At 35.5% G+C, this 21,641-nt stretch overlaps 2 protein-coding genes and 1 pseudogene across 2 annotated transcripts; 1 reads left to right on the plus strand and 2 right to left on the minus strand.

Moving 5' to 3' along the window:
• The first annotated feature begins 238 nt into the window (after positions 1-238).
• LOC107800023 (putative WRKY transcription factor 32) lies at positions 239-6,847 on the plus strand. The gene is made up of 5 exons (XM_016623164.2): positions 239-651; positions 1,206-1,258; positions 4,792-5,459; positions 5,567-5,722; positions 6,230-6,847. The coding sequence occupies exons 1-5, from the start codon at positions 372-374 to the stop codon at positions 6,585-6,587; spliced, it is 1,515 nt and encodes a 504-aa protein (XP_016478650.2). The 5' UTR covers positions 239-371; the 3' UTR covers positions 6,588-6,847.
• Positions 6,848-7,388: 541 nt separating this feature from the next.
• LOC107800021 (uncharacterized) lies at positions 7,389-12,295 on the minus strand (annotated as a pseudogene).
• A 5,430-nt stretch (positions 12,296-17,725) lies between these two features.
• Positions 17,726-21,383, minus strand: LOC107800024 (uncharacterized). The gene is made up of 5 exons (XM_016623165.2): positions 21,148-21,383; positions 20,618-20,678; positions 19,226-19,330; positions 18,099-18,441; positions 17,726-18,014 (listed from the first exon to the last, which is right to left on the minus strand). The coding sequence occupies exons 1-5, from the start codon at positions 21,286-21,288 to the stop codon at positions 17,990-17,992; spliced, it is 675 nt and encodes a 224-aa protein (XP_016478651.1). The 5' UTR covers positions 21,289-21,383; the 3' UTR covers positions 17,726-17,989.
• Positions 21,384-21,641: the final 258 nt, after the last annotated feature.

The raw sequence follows: 21,641 nt of genomic DNA on the forward strand, positions 1-21,641 counted from the left end.
TTACGAATGGTAATTAGATAAATTATAGTTACTAGGCACTAAACTATAGTGTTTTATGAAAATTCCTCTATTTTGGAAGAGAATAATGAAGGGAAAAAGAAAAAGTAAATTTACCAAATGACAAAAAGGAAAAGCTTCAAGGTTAAAGTGGTCATTTCAGAGGGGGGGAGTGCTCATAGCAACCATTTTATATTTGTCACCATCACATACTTTATGTAAAAAAGGAAATGTTAGACATAAAAAATAAAAAAAGAATAAAAAACAGAAAAAAGCTCTCCGTTGCAAAAACCTTTACTCTCTCTTTCATTTCCTCTATTCATTTTCCTCTCCTCACACACACACACACACACACACACACACAGGAATCCGCCATGGACGAAGAAAACGAGAGCTCCAAAGCTGCCGGAGCCGAGAATTCAAATCCAGAAGAAAACAAAAACGATAACTCCTCCGTACATGACGGCGGAGTACTCGATGGTGGTGGTGATGAACGTAAGGAGAGTGGAATTGAGAGTTTACATGAACCGAAGGTGGAAATTTCAGTGTCAGAAACCCTAGCTCATCCTACTGTTCACTCATCCGTACAACAAATTGAGAGTGATGTGCAATCCAAATTCGATACTGACTCCTCTTCCGCTCACCAACTTTCTGGTACTGTTTCCAATTTTGTATAATTCCTTCTTTTTTCTCTAACTTTGCTTTTTTTTATTTATTTGTGAAAAGAACTACTTGTAGTATGTTTATTAGCTCATGTTTGGTTTCTACGATCAAAACTATTACTCCCTGTTTATGTGACCCGATTACCTGCTTAGTCCATCTTGAAAAGAATGATCCTTTTCTAAATCTGAATACAGTTAATGTAAATTTTCCAATTTATCCTTAATAATAAGTTTTTATAGCCACAAATGTTATGATATATTTAAGATCACGGATTTCAAAAGTCTTTGTAACTATAATTGTTACGATGTGCTTAAAGAGCACAAGTTGCAAAAGTCTTATTTTCTGACATCGGCAGGGATATTTTATTTCCTCGTCCTTCCAGTATTTTCCGACAGTCAAATGAGTTCGCATAAATTAGAAAAAAGGAGTATTTTTATACATTTGGTTTTTTCCTTTTTTATTTTTGCTTATATAATTGTATGTAAATTATTTTTTCTTGCCTTTTGTGTATGTGTCTGTAATTATTGTGTTGAATCATCTGACAGAAGTGCCAGTGGAATATGCACTGCCACCGTTTGAACCAGCGAAAGAAATCAAGGTTTGCTTTCTTGCTTTTACTTGATATTTATTGGTTTGGCATTGTTTTCAGTTTATCTGGAGATTTCGAGATTCGGGAGTTCTTTGAGTGGATCCGCCGTGGTAGCATACATTTTTTATTTTAATGTTTTAGTTTTCAATTATACTAGTTAAAATCATAGTTGTGCTGCATATCTGAATGGTACTTTCAAAAAAGAAAAAGTTAGCTCTGTATTTGAATGGTAGCACAGAAATACCGAGGCAATTCATCGTAGGGGTAAGACATGTGCAATTAGAAAATTCAAGGTAAATGCTTAATCACTCTTTGGGCACTAGATCTCGCTGCTTTTGTCTACTAGATGTGCATAAAGAAAAATAGAGGATATGTACGTGGATTATTAGGATGATAAGGATACGGAGGTTAGACTCTGCTAAAAATTTCTGCAAGGTAGAGCGCTGAGATCTCTTGAGGTTAAAACTGAAATGTCAGTTTATGGTAGAGCCAAAAATTTCTGCAAGGTAGAGCGCTGAGATCTCTTGAGGTTAATGTGGTAAATAGGATGCATGATTATCGGTTTTATATAAGATCCTGTGCACATGTCATGGTTGCAGTGATTCTGCTAGGGCAGGGCACTTGTCATTCTTCATTCGAAACTAACAAGTGTCGGGTTGGGGATTTCTGCCTTGTTATCAAAAAGGGAGTTGGGTAAAGCAAACTTTCTCCTTGGAGGAGCACGGGCTTAGTCAAGTAGAACCGGGTTGCGCTGCTTGATGCTCCGATCGAAAACAAATAAGTGGGGCCATGCCGGTACGACTAAATATGCGTTAGAAAGGTCTATCCCTCCCCTACGACACCAAAAAAACCGGGCCGAACTTCTAAACCGCTCGCTTCTTTCTGGTTGGGAAGTGTCTCCGTCCTTTTCACCTCTTATTACTCCTTTCGTTAACTTTTTCTGACATTTCTAGTACCAACTAATTCATTCGGGCGAGACATCTTACGATGTAATGATGCCGCCCATTCCTATGGCCATTTCTTTAGTACTTCTGGCTCTCTGGAGTCTCTTTGTAGGATACTTGGCCAAAGTGTGACATGTTTGCCTATAAGTAAGTACTGTGACAAAACGGCTGAAAATTTTAAAGTTTTCCTTTGTCCTTACGTTGAGTTTTACGTAGCAAGCTGCAGAATAGTTTTGCCTTGAAAGATCAAGTTAGGAAGGAGTTGAAAATGGAGTAGAACGACGTCATAGTTCATACCTTCTTTTTCTTGATGGTTGATATTGGGAAGTGTAATTAGGTGATGGGAAGCCAGTAGTCTACGAAGGGGATTCCACTAAGAAGTGGAAAAATTGTTAGTAGGATGCTCTATCGATCACACCGTTTTGTGCTTCTCTTTTTCCATTTGTGGAAAAATATTGTTTTAACATTTTTTGTGCTTCTCGCTCTTCCTTTGCCATCTTAGCACTTAGGGGGATTGTTTCAAACAAGTCTAGGGGGGCTAAGTTGCTCCGACATGGCAGTTTAGGTGTCGTACCCGTGTCGACACGACACTAGTATGGGTGTGGGTATGGGATCCGTACCGGATCTGATCAAACAATTTTGGGTACTTTGACCGCGACGGCCGGAAAAATTCGAGACGAGATATAATTTGATTCTTCGAGGGTAAATTTGAAGAAAACAACATACCTTATCTAGGAAATCAATCATTTATTTACCTACAACTTGAGAATAAAAAAGAAATCCACACTTTACAAGCTATATATATGTATTCGACAAAATTTCTCATAATTCAGACATTTTTTTATATTTTTTGAATTATTTTTAGCCGGACCCCCTCGGTCCCGAATTCTCATAATCCACACTTTTTTATCCCGAATTCCCTATTACTCTCGGTCCTTGTTCTTGGTCTCTGTAGGATCCAATCGATGGGAATGAATCTATGTTCAAATCTTATTACCGGGTTCGATTACGGGAAGGAAATAGAGAAGGTAAGGGACCGCTTTCCTTGTTCAAGCCGGTATTGTTTGAGTAAGCAGTAAGTTTAGGCCTCAATTAGCAGTCGTAAGGCCGACATGTCTTCATCCCGGAATAAGTAGATGCGGAATCTCGTCTGTTTGAAAGGTAACTTGAATTAGCAGTCGGACTGTGAACCATTGTCACTCGTTAGGCCTCCCAATATAATTGATTTGAAGGAGTGAAAGCCACTTGACTTGACTGTAAGGAGAGGAGCTCCAGCCACTCTACTTCCACCATCGTGTAGCCCTGCCGATAATTCGAATACCGGAAGTTCTGTTTAATACTAAACCAAATCAAACCAAATATTGTTTTTTTTCTTTTTAATTTAACACTAACTGAATCAAATCAAAGTTACATGTTGCTTTTTTTTGTTGTTTTTTGTCGGATTTTCTGTTTTTTTGTTGAACACCCTACTTGCTACTGTGAGAATTGGTTTGTTCACTATTAAATTTGTTATCATGTTGAAGTATGTTAATAATACCTCTCGGAAAATGTTAAATTGCCTGAGAGGGACATAGATTTATGTATTTATACTTACAATTTAACTCTCTTACCTAAGAATCATCTAACCAACATTTTGCTTTACAAAGCTGTCTCAATCCTTTCTAAGTACAGTAATGTTTTATTCACATTTACTCTCTATTTCTTATTTTCCCGCTTTTCCTAGTGAAAGGTGAAGCTCATATTTTTACTCATCTTTTTGGCTCTTGAATACATTATCCGCAACATCTTTTTATCTCTCTAAATTATTTAGCATTAGTGATGCTTCGTCATTTATTTATCAACTCTTATATTCAGGACTCTACATGCTTTGAGTTGTAGAATTCTCCCCTGAAATTGAAATCAAACGGAAAAGTCAATGGTTCTTATTATTAGCAAAGTATTCTCTAAATTGACACGAACATCTGAGGGTGTGGCCTAGTGGGAATGAAGCAAGCGAAATCCTTGAAGACAAGGTTCAAATCCCAGCAGAAATAAAAAATGGTTGGTCATTAAGTGCTGGATTTTTCAACTGATTAAGCTTCAGAGTAGGGACTTACTGGTTAAAACAGGTCATGTGGTTGAGACATCCAGTATAATTTCAGTAAAATGATCCAGGAATATAAAGAAGGAAAGTGGTCAAAATTATAAAGCATGTTTAGAATTTATAGAAGTTGGAAGTGTCATCATGAATCAAGCTTGCTTCCCACGGTGGCTAGGAATCGCATCTCACAATAAAACTGCTTTCTTGTTTCCGGAGCTTGGGGTGACAATTGAAATCATTTGAATGACTGTACATGTACTTGAGAAATTCCAAAACTGAATGTAATTCATAATTTCTCTAGTTGCAAAAATATTATCATGTGATGTTATAAATGAATATAGTCAAATTACTTATGTAGGTTCGTAATATATTTAGCTTTCCGGAGTATCTGATTTTCTATTTTCCTGTGTATAATGTTATACTTTTACTGAAAAGCTAAATCAGGCAAATGTTGGAACTGGATATGTATGTTTGTGGGATGGGGTGACATCAAATGAGTCATTTCATGTTGTATGCAGGATAAAATTAGTGTTACCAGGCCTGAAACTTTGAGTGCTCAAGTACAAACACAACATCAGCAACGTATGCCTGATGAAGCATCCTCATTGGAGCTGTCCCCTACATCTGTTACACCGTCCATTTCATCATTGCCGAGCCCAACTCTAGCAGAAAGACAATTGTCAGCAGTAGTAAATGGTAGTACAGAAGAAGTGGCTAAGCAGAGTTCCGATGCCAAGGTTGTTGTGCCAGTCCTGAAGACACCATCCCGTGATGGGTACAATTGGCGGAAGTATGGTCAAAAGCAAGTTAAAATTCCTCAAGGTTCTCGAAGTTATTACCGATGCACTCATTCTGAGTGTTGCGCCAAGAAGATTGAGTGCTCTGATCACACTAATCGTGTGATGGAGATTATCTATAGAAGTCAACACAATCATGATCCACCCCCGAGAGTAAATTGCTCAAAGGAAAGCAAGCCCGTAGTATTGCCTACACCTGCTAATGACAGCCGTATGATAGCTTGTCCAAATAGAAGTTTTAATGAGACCGTGCCGTCCTCTTTAAAAGAAAATTTACAAGAAACTTCACCAATTGCTGAGAAAGCAAATCAGGATTCTTGTGGGTCTGATACTGACACTGAAATCACTATTAAAGAGGAGCACAGTGATGAACCTGAACAAAAGAAGAGGCAAGTTCTCTCTTGTATGTAATTTAGTTATTATCATTGATCCGGCTTTCATCTTACAGATGTTCAAAACCATAGTATTGATTGCAAAACTCACCTATGGTTTCCAGGTTGAAGAAAAGTGACGCAAGTTCCGAATCTGTTTCTAGACCTGGAAAGAAACCCAAACTTGTGGTGCATGCTGCTTGTGATGTAGGAATCTCAAGTGATGGCTATAGATGGCGCAAGTATGGACAAAAAATGGTGAAGGGAAATCCCCACCCAAGGTACTATATTATTTCATGCTTTACACTTGATAATCGTTTTTCTTTCTGCCAGAAAGACTGATGCCAGATTAATGCATTCCTTGATTCATGCTTGATTGTATGCACCCTATCCTGTTTTTTAAAGGCGGGTGCTATTCTTCTTGCACCGTGTATCTAGCCTTTCTTCATGTAATAATTTCCTTCACGTTTTCCATTTTAAGTTAGAAATTTGGATTTTTTCTTATGCAACATCAATTTGGTCCTTTGTTAAAAGAAGTAGAAATGCCAAGCCTTGAGTCAAACAAAGAAAAATAACTTGTCAAAGTATATTCTAGCTTGACAGCATCTCTTATGAGTAGACAATTAAGGAGATGGCGTTGTAATTCCTCTGTAAACCTAAAAATAACTCACATATTACTTGTTTTATCTACTTTATAGTAACCCTTTATCTTGGTCAAAGGTGTGCTCCATTTTTCTTCCTCCGTTTTCCTGTACTGTTTCTGAATTGTTTATTTGGATGACTTTTAGGAACTACTATCGCTGTACATCAGCTGGATGTCCGGTTCGAAAGCACATTGAGAGAGCTATAGATAGCACAAGTGCATTGATAATAACATATAAGGGAGTACACGATCATGACATGCCCGTACCAAAAAAGCGTCAAAGTCCACCTAGTGCACCTCTTATTGCTGCTGCTGCCCCTGCTTCCTTTACCAATCTGCAGGCTAAGAAACCCGAACTGCTACAGCATCAAAAATCGACCACACAATGGTCCGTTGATAAAGAAGGTGCGTTAACAGGTGAGAAGTTGGACCTTGGAGGAGAAAAGGCAATGGAGTCGGCTCGAACTCTGTTGAGTATTGGATTTGAAATAAAGCCTTGCTGAAATTGTTTAGTTGCTTTGATTTTTATCCCCTTTTTTTCCCCTTGCATTCAGTTAGTTTCCCGTCATAGGGCTTTCTTGTAGAAATAAGAAGCATGTACTTTTTTTTAAAAGTCTTACAGTTTATCAATAGGTTGAGTAGATTGGTTGTAGTCGTCCAATATAGATAGTTTATACTCTGGTTATGTAAATTATTGCGGATCAAACTAATTTAAATAGAACTTAGAGAAATATCTTCTGATGTTCGTCGATTTGAAAGCAAATATTTGATGACAGCTTAAAAGGAAACTCTGAATCCATCTCCAACAACCATTTGCTTCCCATTTACCATTTCAAGAATAAAGGGGCCAACCAACAGTTTGGAAATTGGCAAAACACAGTGAGCTAGAGCTGCATGATTAGACAACTCTCTGAGAGACTTTTTCTCAATAATCGAGAAATCTCCCACGAGCCCGATTTATGGGTCCGCTCCTCTACCCAATTCCTGTTTAATACTAAGCGGGTAAGATTCAAACTCGTAACATGCGCCTAATTGACACTTCATGTGTACTGTCCTTACCATTTTGCTGTAACCCTAAAGATGACAGGTAGTAGAGACTTGTGACTTCTTCTTTTAAATATATAAGGCCCTTCTATAGTTGGTAATCTTGACCTGAACATTAGGCACAAAATTAAAGATCCATCCCCTTTTTATAAAGATAGTTGAGAATGGTGATTGTTTTTGTGAGCTGTCCATCACACAGATAAGTCCCTTACATATAGATGCATATTTAATTCCAGGTACAACAATAACAGAATGTCTTACTTTCTGTTTTCCCAGACTCAGAAAAGATGTTTAAGATTGTAGCATTTGAAGTTGTAAACTTGTAATAATAACATTACACACTGTACACTACAAAAGTTACCACTACTTAACTCAATTTTCATCTAGTAATAATAATCTACAAATCTAAGAATCTATAATGCAGAGGAATCGACGTCGTTTCTGTACACGACCAGTTCTGCTACTAAATCTGTGTGAGCTTAGATGATCACCAGATGTTACAAGTAAGCGCTGAATTACAACAACAACAACCCATTTGAATCTCACAAGTGGGGTCTGGAAAGGGTAGTGTGTACGCAGACCTTACCCTTACCCTGGGAAGGTAAAGAGATTGTTTACGATAGACCAAGTAAGCTCTGAATTGTCTCATTAAAATGCACAATGGCTCAATCACACCAATGAGAAACTCAGTTCATCGATCGATCTACACTTCTTTGCTTCAATGGCTTCATTTGCTTTTGCTACCTCAGTATAATTATCTTCGTTTAGATCCTATTGTTTTCCTTCAGCAGCTGCCACACAGTCCTGAAATCTGAAGCAGCTAATAAGATGGTCATTTGTTATCGGAATCTGCCAACTATAGGCTTGTGGTTCACAAAGCTCCAGATATACTTGTCAAATGACCCAAATTCATCAATGATCTGATACGAGCAAAACATGCACAAATTTAGTTGCAATAACTACTGAAATATTTTAACAGCTAGAAGTTTTTGACTCTATTAACAGTTTTATTAGACATTGTACCTCTAAATTAGTTAGAACACGAGTGCAAGTACAGTCGAGGTAGGTATTTACAAAAGCTAACTGAATAAAGAGCAACGGATAGGGGCGGAGGTAGTGTATTGTTTATGGATTTGGACAAACCCAGTAGGTTTTGCTTACACCCTGTTTTTGCATTAAGAAATCTATTAAATATGTACACCACCACCACCACCACCAACAACAACAACAACAATAACAAACCCAATGTAGTCTCATAAATAGGGTATGGGGAGGGTAGTATGTACGTAAACCTTAACCTACCCTATAAAGGTAAAGAGGCTGTTTTCGATAGACTCGGCTCAAGGAACAGTAAAAATAAAGCAACAAACAATAGCAACAACAATATAGTAGGGTAACGGAAGCGAATGACACAACATGTAATAAAAATCTATTAAATATGTATAAATATTTAATTGCGAACGCAGTAACTAAAAGAGCTATTGGTTCGGTAGCAAGTTCAAAACCTATAAATTTCAAATCATGGCTTTGCCGCTGGGAAAGGATATACCTTTGATACTTGACGAGCATTTTCAATTACTGCTCGCAGTTTCAACTCTGATAGTAGTGAGCATGCTGCACTTCTAGGTACTAAAATCTTCTTTTCATTCAATTTTGCCACTGCTATAGGATCAAAATCTGCAAATACTTCCCTGCACCAAGAAATATTTTTGTTAAGGAGAAGATTTGTATATTGAAGAGTCGATTAGTTAGAGCAGAAGAGAAAAAAACTAAGTTATTGTTAGTTTATCATCCTACCTATGACATGAATAGTTTAAAGCAAAGAATTATCAACGAGTACCTGAATATATGTCTTTTGCTAAGAATGAAAGGCCAAGTGAGTTCAGCCAATGCTCCACAAAGAACAAGGAGTTCAAATAATCTCCTGAACTAATATAACAAGAATTAGCGTCTGTATTTTGTAAAGGACGCTCCGAACAGCAATCTGGAACCTTACTTATCATCATGTACTGGAATTCCCCATTCTTCATTATGGAAATTTGCGTAAGATGGATCTGATTGAAAAGGAAGGCAGTATAAGAAGTTGAAAGTTCAAGGGTCCTACACAAGAGGAAATATACACCCTGTAAGCTATACTTTAGGCTACAAATATATTCCCCAAATATTGCACTATATAGGTTGTCTACAACACACCCCTTGGGGTGCGACCCTTCCCCGGACCCTGTGTGAATGCGGAATGCTTTGTGCACCGGGCTGCCTTTTTTATGTTCTCTGAGAAGTAGAAATTCATTGATTTTTCAGGACAACAGACACCGAAAAAAAAATAACTAGAGAAAATGCGATGACACTTTTCTTGTAGGTGCCGACTATAACACCTCTTTTCTCACACAAGAAAAGTTTGAAAGGAGTTGAGAAATTGAAAAGAACTCTGTTTGGAACTTGTAACGTATTCTACTATTTCATCTAACATTAGTTGCTGCAAAAGATACCGCAGTCAGAGGAGGACGCACATGATGAGTTAAGGGGTCACCAGTACCCGAAAACTTTGGCGAAAACTCCATATATACTTGCAAATGTCTTACAAAAATAGTCAGATATTAGCATAGGCCCTCATACCAATCTTTATGAGCAAAGATAAATTTATATTGAATGTCATGGTGCCCCACGACCGCCGAATCCTGAGTCCGCCTCTGACCGCAGTACATGCTAAAACGCAAAATTCAAATTTCAGAACTATTTTTCAGAACTTAAAAGGTTGAGAGAGATTATATATTGTCTCCTATAGCTTTGGGAGAAAGTAATCGACATGTTAACGTTAAAGTAATCGACATGTTAACGTTAACCAAGGAATTATGCAACCCTACAAACCTTAGGGTAAGTTCTTATGTGGTTTCAAGTCATAGAAAGATTTGAATACTTCTCTACACTTCAGTAACTGGTAAAGTTGTTGTCATGTGACCAGGAGGTTACGGGTTCGAGTCGTGAAAACAGCCTCTCGCAGAAATGCAGGATAAGGCTGCGTACAATAGACCCTTGTGGTCCGACTCTTCTCCGGACCCGCGCATATCTAGAGCTTAGTGCACCGAGCTGCCCTTTCTTTTTTCTACACTTCAGTTCTCTGCCTATGAATAAACCTTCTAATATAAGGAATTCTTAACTACCATGAAAACATAAAATCAGAAGCGTATCGAAAAATCAAAATCTGGATCTTCTAAATGAAAGAATCAAGAAAATACCAGTATTAGGTGTCACCCAAGCACACCTTTTCTTTGATTGTAAACCTTCAGGTGAAGAATCTGATACATAATCAGAAGAACATGAAGCACTGAGTGACAGACTCGAATGCAATAACGAGTCTTGTCGCTGAAGTATTTTAGGAACTTTGACAGATTGCAGTAAAGGTGATAATCGACGACCGTTCTTATCCTCCACCACCTCAACTTCCTCAGTAGACTTTTCTGCCTTCCTAATAGGTTTTGAAACTGGTTTTCTTGAACCAAGTGACCTCTGTGCCTTATTCTCAGCTGGTCCAAAGATTTGCCTTACTTCTATATCAGCCACATTCATTGACCTTATTCTTGAAACCCCTGGCATTTTATGCAAACTTACCTTCTTCCTTCACCAATTTCAACTTTAGCCCTCCAAATTCTCGACATCACTATGCGAAACCCCTAAGATCTTAGTAAACCACCACATTGCTTAAAAAACTCTCCTAATAGACAACAGATTCAACTGGAAAAATCCGAAAAATTACACTTTACACAACTTTGGATCTTATCCAGAAAGTAAATATAACTTATATGCCCATTAACCACCAGAAAACCAAGATTTGCATCACAGAAACCTCCTTGCACAAAGCCATATTATAAGCCCTTAAACCTAAAAGCTCTGAAATGATAATTCAACTGTTGGCCCTGAAATTACCAAAACAGTAAAACTCATTATCTCATGAAAAGGCTGACCCAACATCATAAACATCTCAAATTACAATTTTTTTCCAACCAAAGATTCAAACTTTAAACCCCATTAAGTCAAAAGTTCAATACACCATAAACATTCAAATGCACACAAAAAAACTCATCTACAATTGACTAAAGACAAGATTAAAGTTTCCACATTTCCATACATACATATATTAGAAAGAACTAAACTTTGTTATAGAAAATGTATAAAGAACATCTTTGGCCTCTGTGTGTGTGTGTGGTTTCATAGTAGGAAAACTCAAAAATCAAGAAAAGGCTGACCCAACATCACAAACATCTCAAATTACATTTTTTTATTTTCCAATCAAAGATTCAAACTTTAAGCCCCATTAAACTAATACTCAAATGCACACTAAAATCTCATCCACCTTTGACTAAAGACAAGATTCAAGTTCCAAAATTTTCATACATACATATATTACATAAAACTAAACTAATAATATAAAATGTAGCAAAAGAGATAGTTCTGGCCTGTGAGCATTGGCGAAACCGGAATTTCAAGTTAGGGATTCTAATAGTTTAATAATTTATACATATTCAATGGATTTTTTAAGACAAATAAAAGGTTAGAACCTAAGTTACTGGGTTCGGTCGAACCTTCTCCCGACACTCTAGCTCCCCTGCCTGTGAGTGTGTTTTCATAGAAGGAAAACTCAATATCTCAAGAAAAGGCTGACCCAACATAATAAACATCTCAATTTACAACCTTTTTTCAATCAAAGATTCAAACTTTAAACCCCATTAAATTAAATATTCAACATATCTATAAATATTCAAATGCACAAGAAAAATCTCATCCACTTTTCACTAAAAACAAGATTCAAGTTCCTATATTTTCAAAAATACACATACTATAAAAGAACTACACTTCATAATAAAAAATGTACCAAAAAATACTGCATTTTCTCTTTCTTTGCTTTCTTTTAGCAGAGAGGAGATGAACTGAGACTTTGTCATTTTAGAACTTCATCATTCTGTGAATGAAATAAAAAAGCTGACACTATAAAGTGATCATTACATTAATAATCATGCTTTTCTTTTCTTTTTTTCTTTTCTTGGTTTTACTTTCACTACTACTACTACATTTTCAGGGAAAGTTAAGAGGGAAAAGAAAATATTGGGAACATGAAAAGATTTGATTTTGAATTTGCTAGTGGGAAAGGGAGCTTCCTGCTTTTTCTTCTTTCTTGGAGTTGAAACTTGAAAGAGAGTGAAATGAATTGGAGGGGGTTCTTGTTGGTGTTGATTGCAGACCGGAGAACCGGTTTTAGGACTGCTGAACCGGGTATGGTTGGACCGGAGGGTAACTTTGTCAACTTAGCATTTTATTAGTTGGAGTTAGGGGTGACAAAATGGTTAAAAGAACACATTTAACCACTCATATTATCCTCTAAAAAATGGGTTGGATAGTGAATTTTTTAAAAATGGGTCAAATATATGGATAAGAACCATATTATCCATTTAGAAAATGGATAACCAATGAGTAACCAATGGATAACTAATGAGTTTAACTTTTACATTAGTAAAGCCTCAAATTGGGGCTTCCACAAGTTTGGGAGACTAGGAATTCTCCCAAAAGTATTCATATTCAAGAAGCCATGGATAATATGGTTACCCATATTATCCATCGGTTAACCCATTTTTTATCCGTATTAAATATGGGTCGGGTCGGATAATTTATTCATTTTTTCATTACCCGTTTTCGACCCGAACCATATCTTACCCGCCCCGTCCGTTTTCCACTCTTAATTGCAGTGGAGCCTTGGAGCAACGGTAAAATTGTCTCTATGTGACTTATAGATCACAGGTACGAGCCGTGGAATCAGCCGTTGATGTTTGCATCATGACAGATTACCTACATCACACCCGCTTGGGATGTGGCCCTTTTTCGGACCCTAAGTCGAAAGATTAACTATGTATATAGATAAAATATTAGGTTTTAGAGGTATATAACATATGTTGAACACCCGAAAAATTCTTTCACTTCTTTCAAATTTAAACAACCTAGAGAAATTCGTTGCCATTATCACTATATAACTAAACACATGATGAGTTTTGAATGACTAAATTTAATTACTATAACTATAGTAAAAACAAAAGAGATTGCACTTCAAATTAATGAGGATTAACTTTATGAAACAAGCTATAAAGAGATAATTATCCACAAACTTGAGAATATATATTTGAACAACTAAAATGTGAACATAATTTGAGTTGCTATACACTTCTAAATTCATGGTCGGAGATGTATTATTTGTGGGAAAGAAATAAATTAAAAATGAGGAAATATATTTGTTCAAGCTAGGTTGAGGAGTCCTGCACTTGTTTCCTCATGTGAACAACTAAAATGTGAATATATTGGTTTGGTTTGGTTTGGTTTTAACTAAAAAAAAGTCAAACCGAAACTAAACCAACCCGATAGTACATTTATATAATTTTTAAAAATATTTTATACATATAAATATTTATTATAATATAATTTATAAATATTTCTTAAATTTTTTCATAGTTTTATCTTTTAACGTATTATTTTCAAGTTTAGGCTTAACATTTTTGAATGGTAAATAAATTTTATAGCTCATAAATGTAGTAACTCAAACAAAGTTCAAATCAATACTAATACTAACAAAAAAAATTCAATTCAATACTAGAAATGACGAAAGTGTTGGATAATTATTTTAGTTTTACATTGGTTTATAATGAAAATGCATAACTTAGTTTATCTTTTTCTTTAGTGCTTACTTATGTAATTAATATTAGTACTTATTAGCTATACTTATTTTAGCATGATCTATATAGTATTTTTAGATTATGTTAATTTTCATTATGGCTTATTAGTTAGCAATATTTGTTTTATGTAATTTTATTATTTTATCTTTGTTATTGAATATTTTAGTATAATACTATGACTTATCTCATATTATTGTATTAGTTTCTTGTAAAACACGTTATATAGTTGTATTTTACTAGGACTTAAGAAATATTTGGAGCACAAGTTACATATTTTATGCTATGAAAACTTTACCGGGAAGAAACCCGTAAACTCGAGAAAACCCGAGATTAAAAAATCCAATTTTATTTGTTTAGTTTATAAATTAAAAACCCTCACACCATTTATTGTTTGGTTTGATAATTGAAAAATCTAAATCCAGGACCGAAATAGTAAGTGACAGTCGTTGCTAATTCCATGTTTTTCTTAATTTTGAATGATTCAAATAGGAACCTTCTCAACCAATGACACATAGAAAGCAATTTCTTGTTTTCCCCAATACTTAGTGGGCGTTTGGATAAAAGAATTGTAAATTTTTTTTAAAAAAGTAAAAAATATTTTTAAGTGAAAATGGTATTTAAAAATTAGAGTTGTGTTTGGACATGAATATAATTTTGAGTTGTTTTTGAAGTTTTGTGAGTGATCTGAGTGAAAATTTTGAAAAATAACTTTTTGGAGTTTTTCAAAATTTCGAAAAATTTTAAAATGTATTTTCAAGTGAAGATTGAAAAATTTATGACCAAACGCTGATTTCGAAAAAAAGTGAAAACTTTTTTATGTCCAAACGGGTTCTAAATATTTTCCCTTCATATTTGGGACTCGTTTGGCCATAGATTTTGCCAAAAATAAATTTGGGTTTTATTTGGCAAACACATGTTTGGCCATAGATTTTGCCTACATTTTGTCCAAATCCCAAATCCCAGATCCCAAAATCAGCTTAGCCAAAATATCAATATTATATTTTTTAAAAATTATCCCAAACTTTTTGTATTTTATAAATGAGCCCACCATTTATTATTTTGTAACAATATTGCTTCGTCTTCTCGGTCATCTGATATTGTATCATGTATTCATTATAAAAATGATAATTTTGTATCAAATTTATTTATGTTCAGGACTATGGTTTGCGATAATATAATGAATGTTATTGATAATGGTACTGTTGGGTATTTGTGATAGTTTTTAGAACTTGTGGGTATAAGTTATGTTTCATGTTTTTTCAAGCCAAACTTCACCCAAAACAGATGTCCAAACACATTTTCATGTTCAAACCAAACTTCACCCAAATCAAATTTTTTAAAATAAATTTGAAAATCTATGGCCCAACACTAACTTGGAGGGTCGAAAATCTAGAAGGTTATAAGTAAAAACATTTTATTCATTGTAACAAAAATATCTTCTTTCTTTTTTATATCGTTGTGGTGGCAGACTGATGATGAGAGAAAGAATTAGCAAGAATGAGTGGCAGATTGCTAGGCTAGTAAGCATTTTATAAGATAGAAGCACAAAATGCCAAATTGAAAAAAACAAATGCCACATTGTTTGCATAAATCGTCACACGATAGGTTGATGGAAAATAGAAAGTGACACTCATTGTCAAAAATGTTTAAGGTGCTAATTTCCATTTTATGCTTAATTTATGATAATTCAAAAATTACTAAATTCTAACATATATTAAATTCTGATTCACAACTTTCCGAAATGCAAAGAGTTCAGTGTAATAAGAACCTTAAAGATTGAATTCATTAAAGTTAAATTTTGAATCCGCCTCTAAAATATACGATCACAAAAATTGCCGAAGGAAGCAATAAACAACAACAACAACAACAACGACACAATGAAATCTCACTAGTGGAGTCTGGGGAGGGTAGTGTGTACGCAGATCTTCTCCGAGGGAATAGAGAGGCTGTTTCCGAAAGATCCTCGGCTCAAGAAAGAAAGCAATAAACATGTCACCTAAATACCTAGGTGTGAAAATCATCATTAATGCCTCTCATATATGATAAAGTTACTCTTAATTTCCAATATAGGTATCTATTCCAACCTCTAAAACTCCATCTAATAGAGAAGGATGTACTATGTGATATGTTTGTGGAAAGAATCTTTGTAGGTTGGTGAAGTTTGTGAAAGTAGTACAAATAGGGTAATTGAAAAACAAAGTGCACTTCTTAACTTTGAGGTTAAGTAAGTTGATTTAGGGCTAAAATTTGATGTTACTAAAGTTGGTTACATAGATCATTATAGGAGTTAATATCCAATTACTTCTCAAAGCCTTAAACAACAAAAAATATAAAGCAAGAGGAGTAGTATTTATACATACAACAAACAATTTTTACATCACCATACTAGTAAAAACCATCTATAGATAATTGTCTATAATAACGGTGGATTAGTAATCCCGAAAAGATGGTAAGTAACCTGCTATAGCTGTTAAGCTTAGATTAACAATGAGGAAAGGGTGAGACGCCCATTTGGACATAAGAAATTTTTTCCTTTTTTTCAAATTTTTTTTACTTTTTTCGAAATCAGCGCTTCTTCATAAAATTTTCAATTTTAACTTGAAGATGCATTTTAGAAATTTTCGAAAATTTGAAAAATTCAAAAAAATTGTTTTTCAAAATTTTCACTCAAATCGCTTACAAAACTTCAAAAACAACCCAAAATTATATCCATGTTCAAACACAACTCTAAATTTCAAATACTATTTTCACATGAAAAATTCCCCCCCCCCCCCCTCAATTTTGGAATTTTAACGCCCACTAAGGGGAGGGGAAATCGAATCCATATTTATCGCACGAGAAACTCCCAATATAACTTGAATCCTTTTTGCAGTTGGGTTTGCTTGGTTAGTTTTTTTTTTTAAAAGGATTCAAGAAATAAAACTTAAGTTTGTGTTATGGCCTTTAACAATAGTCCCGAGGCAATTGTCAAACTGCACCCCCCAGTTTATGCATTTCCTCTAACTTGTCTAATAGCTTGTTTGGCCAAGCTTATAAAATAACATATTTTGAGAAGTACTTTTTCTTAAAAACGTTTTTTTAAAAAATACTTTTGGTGAGAAGCCGTTTTTGTTTGGCTTATTAACTTAAAAAGCACTTCTGAGCATCAATTAATGTTTGGCCAAGCTGTAAAAAAATGTTTCTAAGTATATTTTTCTAAAAGTGCTTTTCAAAAAAGTTTCAGAGGAGAAACTACTTTTTTCTGCTTCTACTCAAATGCGTTTTTTTTTCTAAAAGCTTGACCAAACACTTCAACTTTAAAAAAAATACTTTTTTAAAATAAAAAAAAAAGTTTTTGGCCTTGGAGAAACTTGGCCAAACAAGCTATAAGCCTTTTATTGCACTGTGATCTTGAAGACACGTTAGTTATAATTAAGAAAACAACTAGAAAATAAAAATGGCAGTCTGATGCACGAAACATCTCATATTCAAGCAGGTCCGGGAAAGGGCCGCATCAGATGGGGCTGTGATGCAGGCAACCCATCCTAATGCAAGCACCAGATGGGGGTGTGATGCAGGCAACCCATCCTGATGTAAGTATCAAGCACGAAGCATCTCGCATTCACGCAAGGACCGAGAAAGGGCCGAAACCGACGGAGGTCTGAAGTAGATAACCTATCCTGATGCAAGCTTAAATGGTTGATTCCATGCTTGTTAATATTTAAGCTTTCACTCAATCGAAGTCACATAGTAGAACAACTATGTTTTAATTATGCTACAGCTCAAGCTGGGGTCAAGAATTATTTTGAGCAAATGCATCAGAGCTTAACTAAAAAAGATTATGTTAAACTCTGGTGCCTATGAAATAAGCTACAAAAATGGAACCTCAACAGGAACACCAAAGGTGATAAAGAAACTCCTGATACAAATCCAGGAAAATACATGACCCTGGGCACCCAAGGTTAACAAGCATTTGTATTAAACAAGAAAAATAATTATATGATGCAATTGAGTGTAAATAGCTGTTTGAAAGCAATGATCCACGCTACATCATTTTGCGTTCATACACCAAACAGAAAACACACGATGTTTAAAAAGACGTCGATGAATTCTTCTTCATATCAACTCTTTGTGACATATCATTTGGTGCAGTCCTCCAGTCGACAAACTCAATATAAGATCCGGAAATGGCATCTATAGATAATAACAGATTACAAGTTAATGACATTACACGCAAGTAGATTCTACTCATGGATTAACAAGGAAAAAGAAACATACCCTAGCAGGCCACGACCTTGCCACATTCTTGGCATCACTTGTAAGTTAACGATAGCACCTTGCCTCATAACTTTCATGGACACTGCACACCCCTGGTTTGTCTGTGCTTCGGCAGCAAGTCGCTGTAACAGGTTCTCACCTGACTCAACATTCCCAAATTTCATAACCTGGTCTCCAAGTTGTAACCCGTCTTCGGCTGCTGGAGATGCCTCAGTTATTTCATCAATCACCGCAAAGGGTCTGCTGACAACTACATCCACATCCATAGAACTCGGAGCAGCTGTCGCAATATAATTATCTGGAGATGATGAGGAAGTAATATTGACGGCAGATACATGAACACCTGAAGCAGAAGTGTCATTTTGGAAGAATGAAAAAATTGCTGTCAGGACCTTGCATAAGACATTTTGCTACATGAAAATGAAAACTTTCAACGGTGACGTATAGCAATTTAGGTGAACTTTAGAATAGCTTATACCTATATCAACTACTACAAAATAATTCGAAGTACCCTTATGTGTAGTGATCTTGGCATGCACATGGATGTTTAAGATAGAATTCATTAGTAGTATGAACTGAGCAAGTAACTAGAAAATAAGCCAAATAGGAGGATGGGGTGACAACTTCCGGGCAAACACAGGCTTAGATGCAGAAGCATATACACAAGATATAATATGTCAGTGGGATAAGCATTTTCGTAGAAATCCTAATTACAATGTACAGCATCATGAGGATGATGGTAAAGCACGAGATATATAAATCAGCTAGCAGTGAAAAATATATATATATATATCAAGGGAGCCAGCTCTACTAAAAACAACTGATGCGTAAGGAAAGGTTTTATTATTGCACATAGAACTGTCACTCTCACTTCCTGCCTGTCGAGAGAGGGGTAAAGTTGCTGGATGAGGATGCATCGGAGCATTATATGAAACTGGAAATCTTTATTTTGTTCGAGTTTTTCATGCATGACTAAAGCGACAGCAACCAACAACCATTTCAACAATGCATAAAAAGTGCAAATAAAAAACTCTACTGAACTTCTCTAATAAAACTAGAGATCTTTTCAGTAGAAGTAGGACGACGTTCTTATGAAAAAGTTGTTTATTATGATCCAGCTCACGTACCTGAGTCTTTGACAGAAGAAGGTGTAGAAGCAAGCCGTGCTGAATGCAGAACTTGAATATTTTGGTCTATTTTTTCTGTCATAATCTTGTGATCATTACGTAGCTCTGCAGGGTGGAAAAACTGCACAGTTTAGAGACGAGCTGAAAAATGTTCATTTACTAAATTGCTGCTAAACATGAGCAGTGCTGGAAACAATACCAACAAATTATATGACATTATAGAAATTTGCTGGAGCTCTGATGTTGCAGCAATCAATGTGCAAAACATGACACGTTTCAGTATAATTAAATATTACCAGCAGTAATTCTTTCTCAATCCATACGTTAGGATGATATAGATGACAAGCATATACCTTGCATTCATTGCAGAACTGCAGGTTACCAGATGGGATATACCAGATAGATTAGAAAACTCAAATACTAACTTTAGGTAACCTGATCAACAACACCTACGACTTCGGTGCACAAAAAAGATTACCTATACTTTGCACGTTCACACAGTTACCTGACTAGTTAACTTGATACGCAAATATGTCTCTTTTCACGGTTAAAAGCCAAGAACCTTAAGATCTACAGTGAGCTCCTTATTTCTGAATATTAACATGTTCATTTTTCTGCTTCCTTAGACTAAGCAAGTAGTTCTGGTCTTCTGGAGGCACAGAATCAATAATTTGGACAATAAAACTGAGTTTAAAATTTCAGTTCCAATTTGGAAAATAAACCAAATGGTGTGGCTGTGGCCTATGTATGAAAATTAAAGGAGACCAAGGTTGAAGTCCCAACAGAAACAAAAAAGCTAGGTGATTTCTCCCATCTGCCCAACTGTTGGAGGGTAGAATTATCAGATGAGGTGGAAGGTACTCAATGGAATACTCGAGGTTCATTCAAGCTGACCCAGACACCACACTTATCAAAACAAAGTGTACTTCCTCAAAACATACTACACAGATATCAGTCAGAATTTCCACTAAGTTATGACATCAAACTCAAGTCCGAAGCAACATCACTGACTAAAACTTAACAAAACCAGACACATTCTTATAAAAAAACAAACCCCAGTATGTCCAATGAAAAAACATCCCCCTCGTTTCAAATTTATGTGATGTAGTTTGACTTGTCCAGGAGTATAAGAAAGAAAGTACGACTTCTGCAACTTGTGGTCCTAAACATACCACAATATTTATCTGGCTATAAAAACTTTTAAAACTTATGGTCTTAAAGATGTAATAACATTTATGTGGTTCAATAAAGCTTTTCATTAAAGGAAATGGAACATTTAAAGTTAAATTGTTTACAAATATTGAAACGTGTCATTCTTTTCAGAACAAACTAATAATAGTGTCACATAAAATAGGACGGAGAAGAGTAATAAATAGGAGTTTATGTTCATACCTGCAAGCCTACGCCGGTCAGCCCGTACAGTTGGAATATCAATATCAGTTCTTGGGAACCCCTGCATTACCTTCAAGTTTCAGTTTTTATAGACAAAACAGACATCAAATCACAAACAAAAATAAAAAAGGAAAAAAAAAAACCACCAGTCAGATACAAAACACAAAACAATACAGTTCCTTTCAACATTAACAATACCAACATAAGATCACAAAAAGATTCAATCTTAACTAAAATAAACAACAACATTCCCAGTATATTCCGACACGTGGTGTCTGGGAGTATAGTATGTACGCGACCCTCGGCTCATTTCACTAAAATAAACAAGCCAAGATTTTTAAAGGGGTAAAAACCAGGAAAATAGGTGATTTTTTCTCTGTTCAAGTCTTGGTATACAAAGTTAGCTGGTACATAGCTAATAGAGATGGAAGCAAGACTCGGACATCACAATCATTCAAAAAAAAAAAATCAAGAAAATATCATTACAAAAAAGGCAAGAAAATAAAAAGTATTAGACGAGTTAGAATTGCCTCAGAATCAACAAGGTTGCCTGAGAGTCCAGGGCCACCAGGTTGGCAAAGGCGCTGAATAATAATCTCCATTTCAGCTTCTGTATTTGCTCTTTGATCCATAAGCTTTATAGTCTCTGCTTTCAAATTTGTACCCACCATTTTTGTCTAAATCTCTCCAATTTTCTTCTCAAATTCAACTAGGGTTTATGAAAGAAGTAGATTCCATTGCAATGAAATCGAATCGGTGAGATTGCTTGGGAAAAGGGTTGTGCTATCCACGTGCCATACGTGTGAAGGAAGACCAACATTGCAAGAGGGTCCTGCAGGTTTTCAAATGTACAATTTAGTCCAACAATTATTTTCACCATTATTGTTTAGTATGATGAAAAATATTACCAAAAAGTATGTCTTAAAAGAAAATATTTCCAACCAAAGGCAATATCAGTTTCCTTTACTACTATCTAAGCTCTTACTTTGATCATGACTTGCTCTAACCAATACTTGAATATTAT

This window comes from Nicotiana tabacum, chromosome 18 (assembly GCF_000715075.1).
Source record: "Nicotiana tabacum cultivar K326 chromosome 18, ASM71507v2, whole genome shotgun sequence".
Lineage (NCBI taxonomy): Eukaryota > Viridiplantae > Streptophyta > Magnoliopsida > Solanales > Solanaceae > Nicotiana > Nicotiana tabacum.

What these genes read in the sequence shown, in the direction of transcription:
- LOC107800023 (XM_016623164.2), top strand. Translation starts at nt 372, where the DNA reads ATGGACGAAGAAAACGAGAGCTCCAAAGCTGCCGGAGCCGAGAATTCA. An exon ending in TTCCGCTCACCAACTTTCTG is followed by an intron (nt 652 to 1,205) that starts GTACTGTTTCCA and finishes ATCATCTGACAG; the next exon opens with AAGTGCCAGTGGAATATGCA. An exon ending in AAGGGAAATCCCCACCCAAG is followed by an intron (nt 5,723 to 6,229) that starts GTACTATATTAT and finishes GATGACTTTTAG; the next exon opens with GAACTACTATCGCTGTACAT.
- LOC107800024 (XM_016623165.2), bottom strand. Translation starts at nt 21,288, where the DNA reads ATGGTGGGTACAAATTTGAAAGCAGAGACTATAAAGCTTATGGATCAA. An exon ending in GCAACCTTGTTGATTCTGAG is followed by an intron (nt 20,679 to 21,147) that starts GCAATTCTAACT and finishes AAGGTAATGCAG; the next exon opens with GGGTTCCCAAGAACTGATAT. An exon ending in TTCTTCTGTCAAAGACTCAG is followed by an intron (nt 18,442 to 19,225) that starts GTACGTGAGCTG and finishes CTTCTGCTTCAG; the next exon opens with GTGTTCATGTATCTGCCGTC.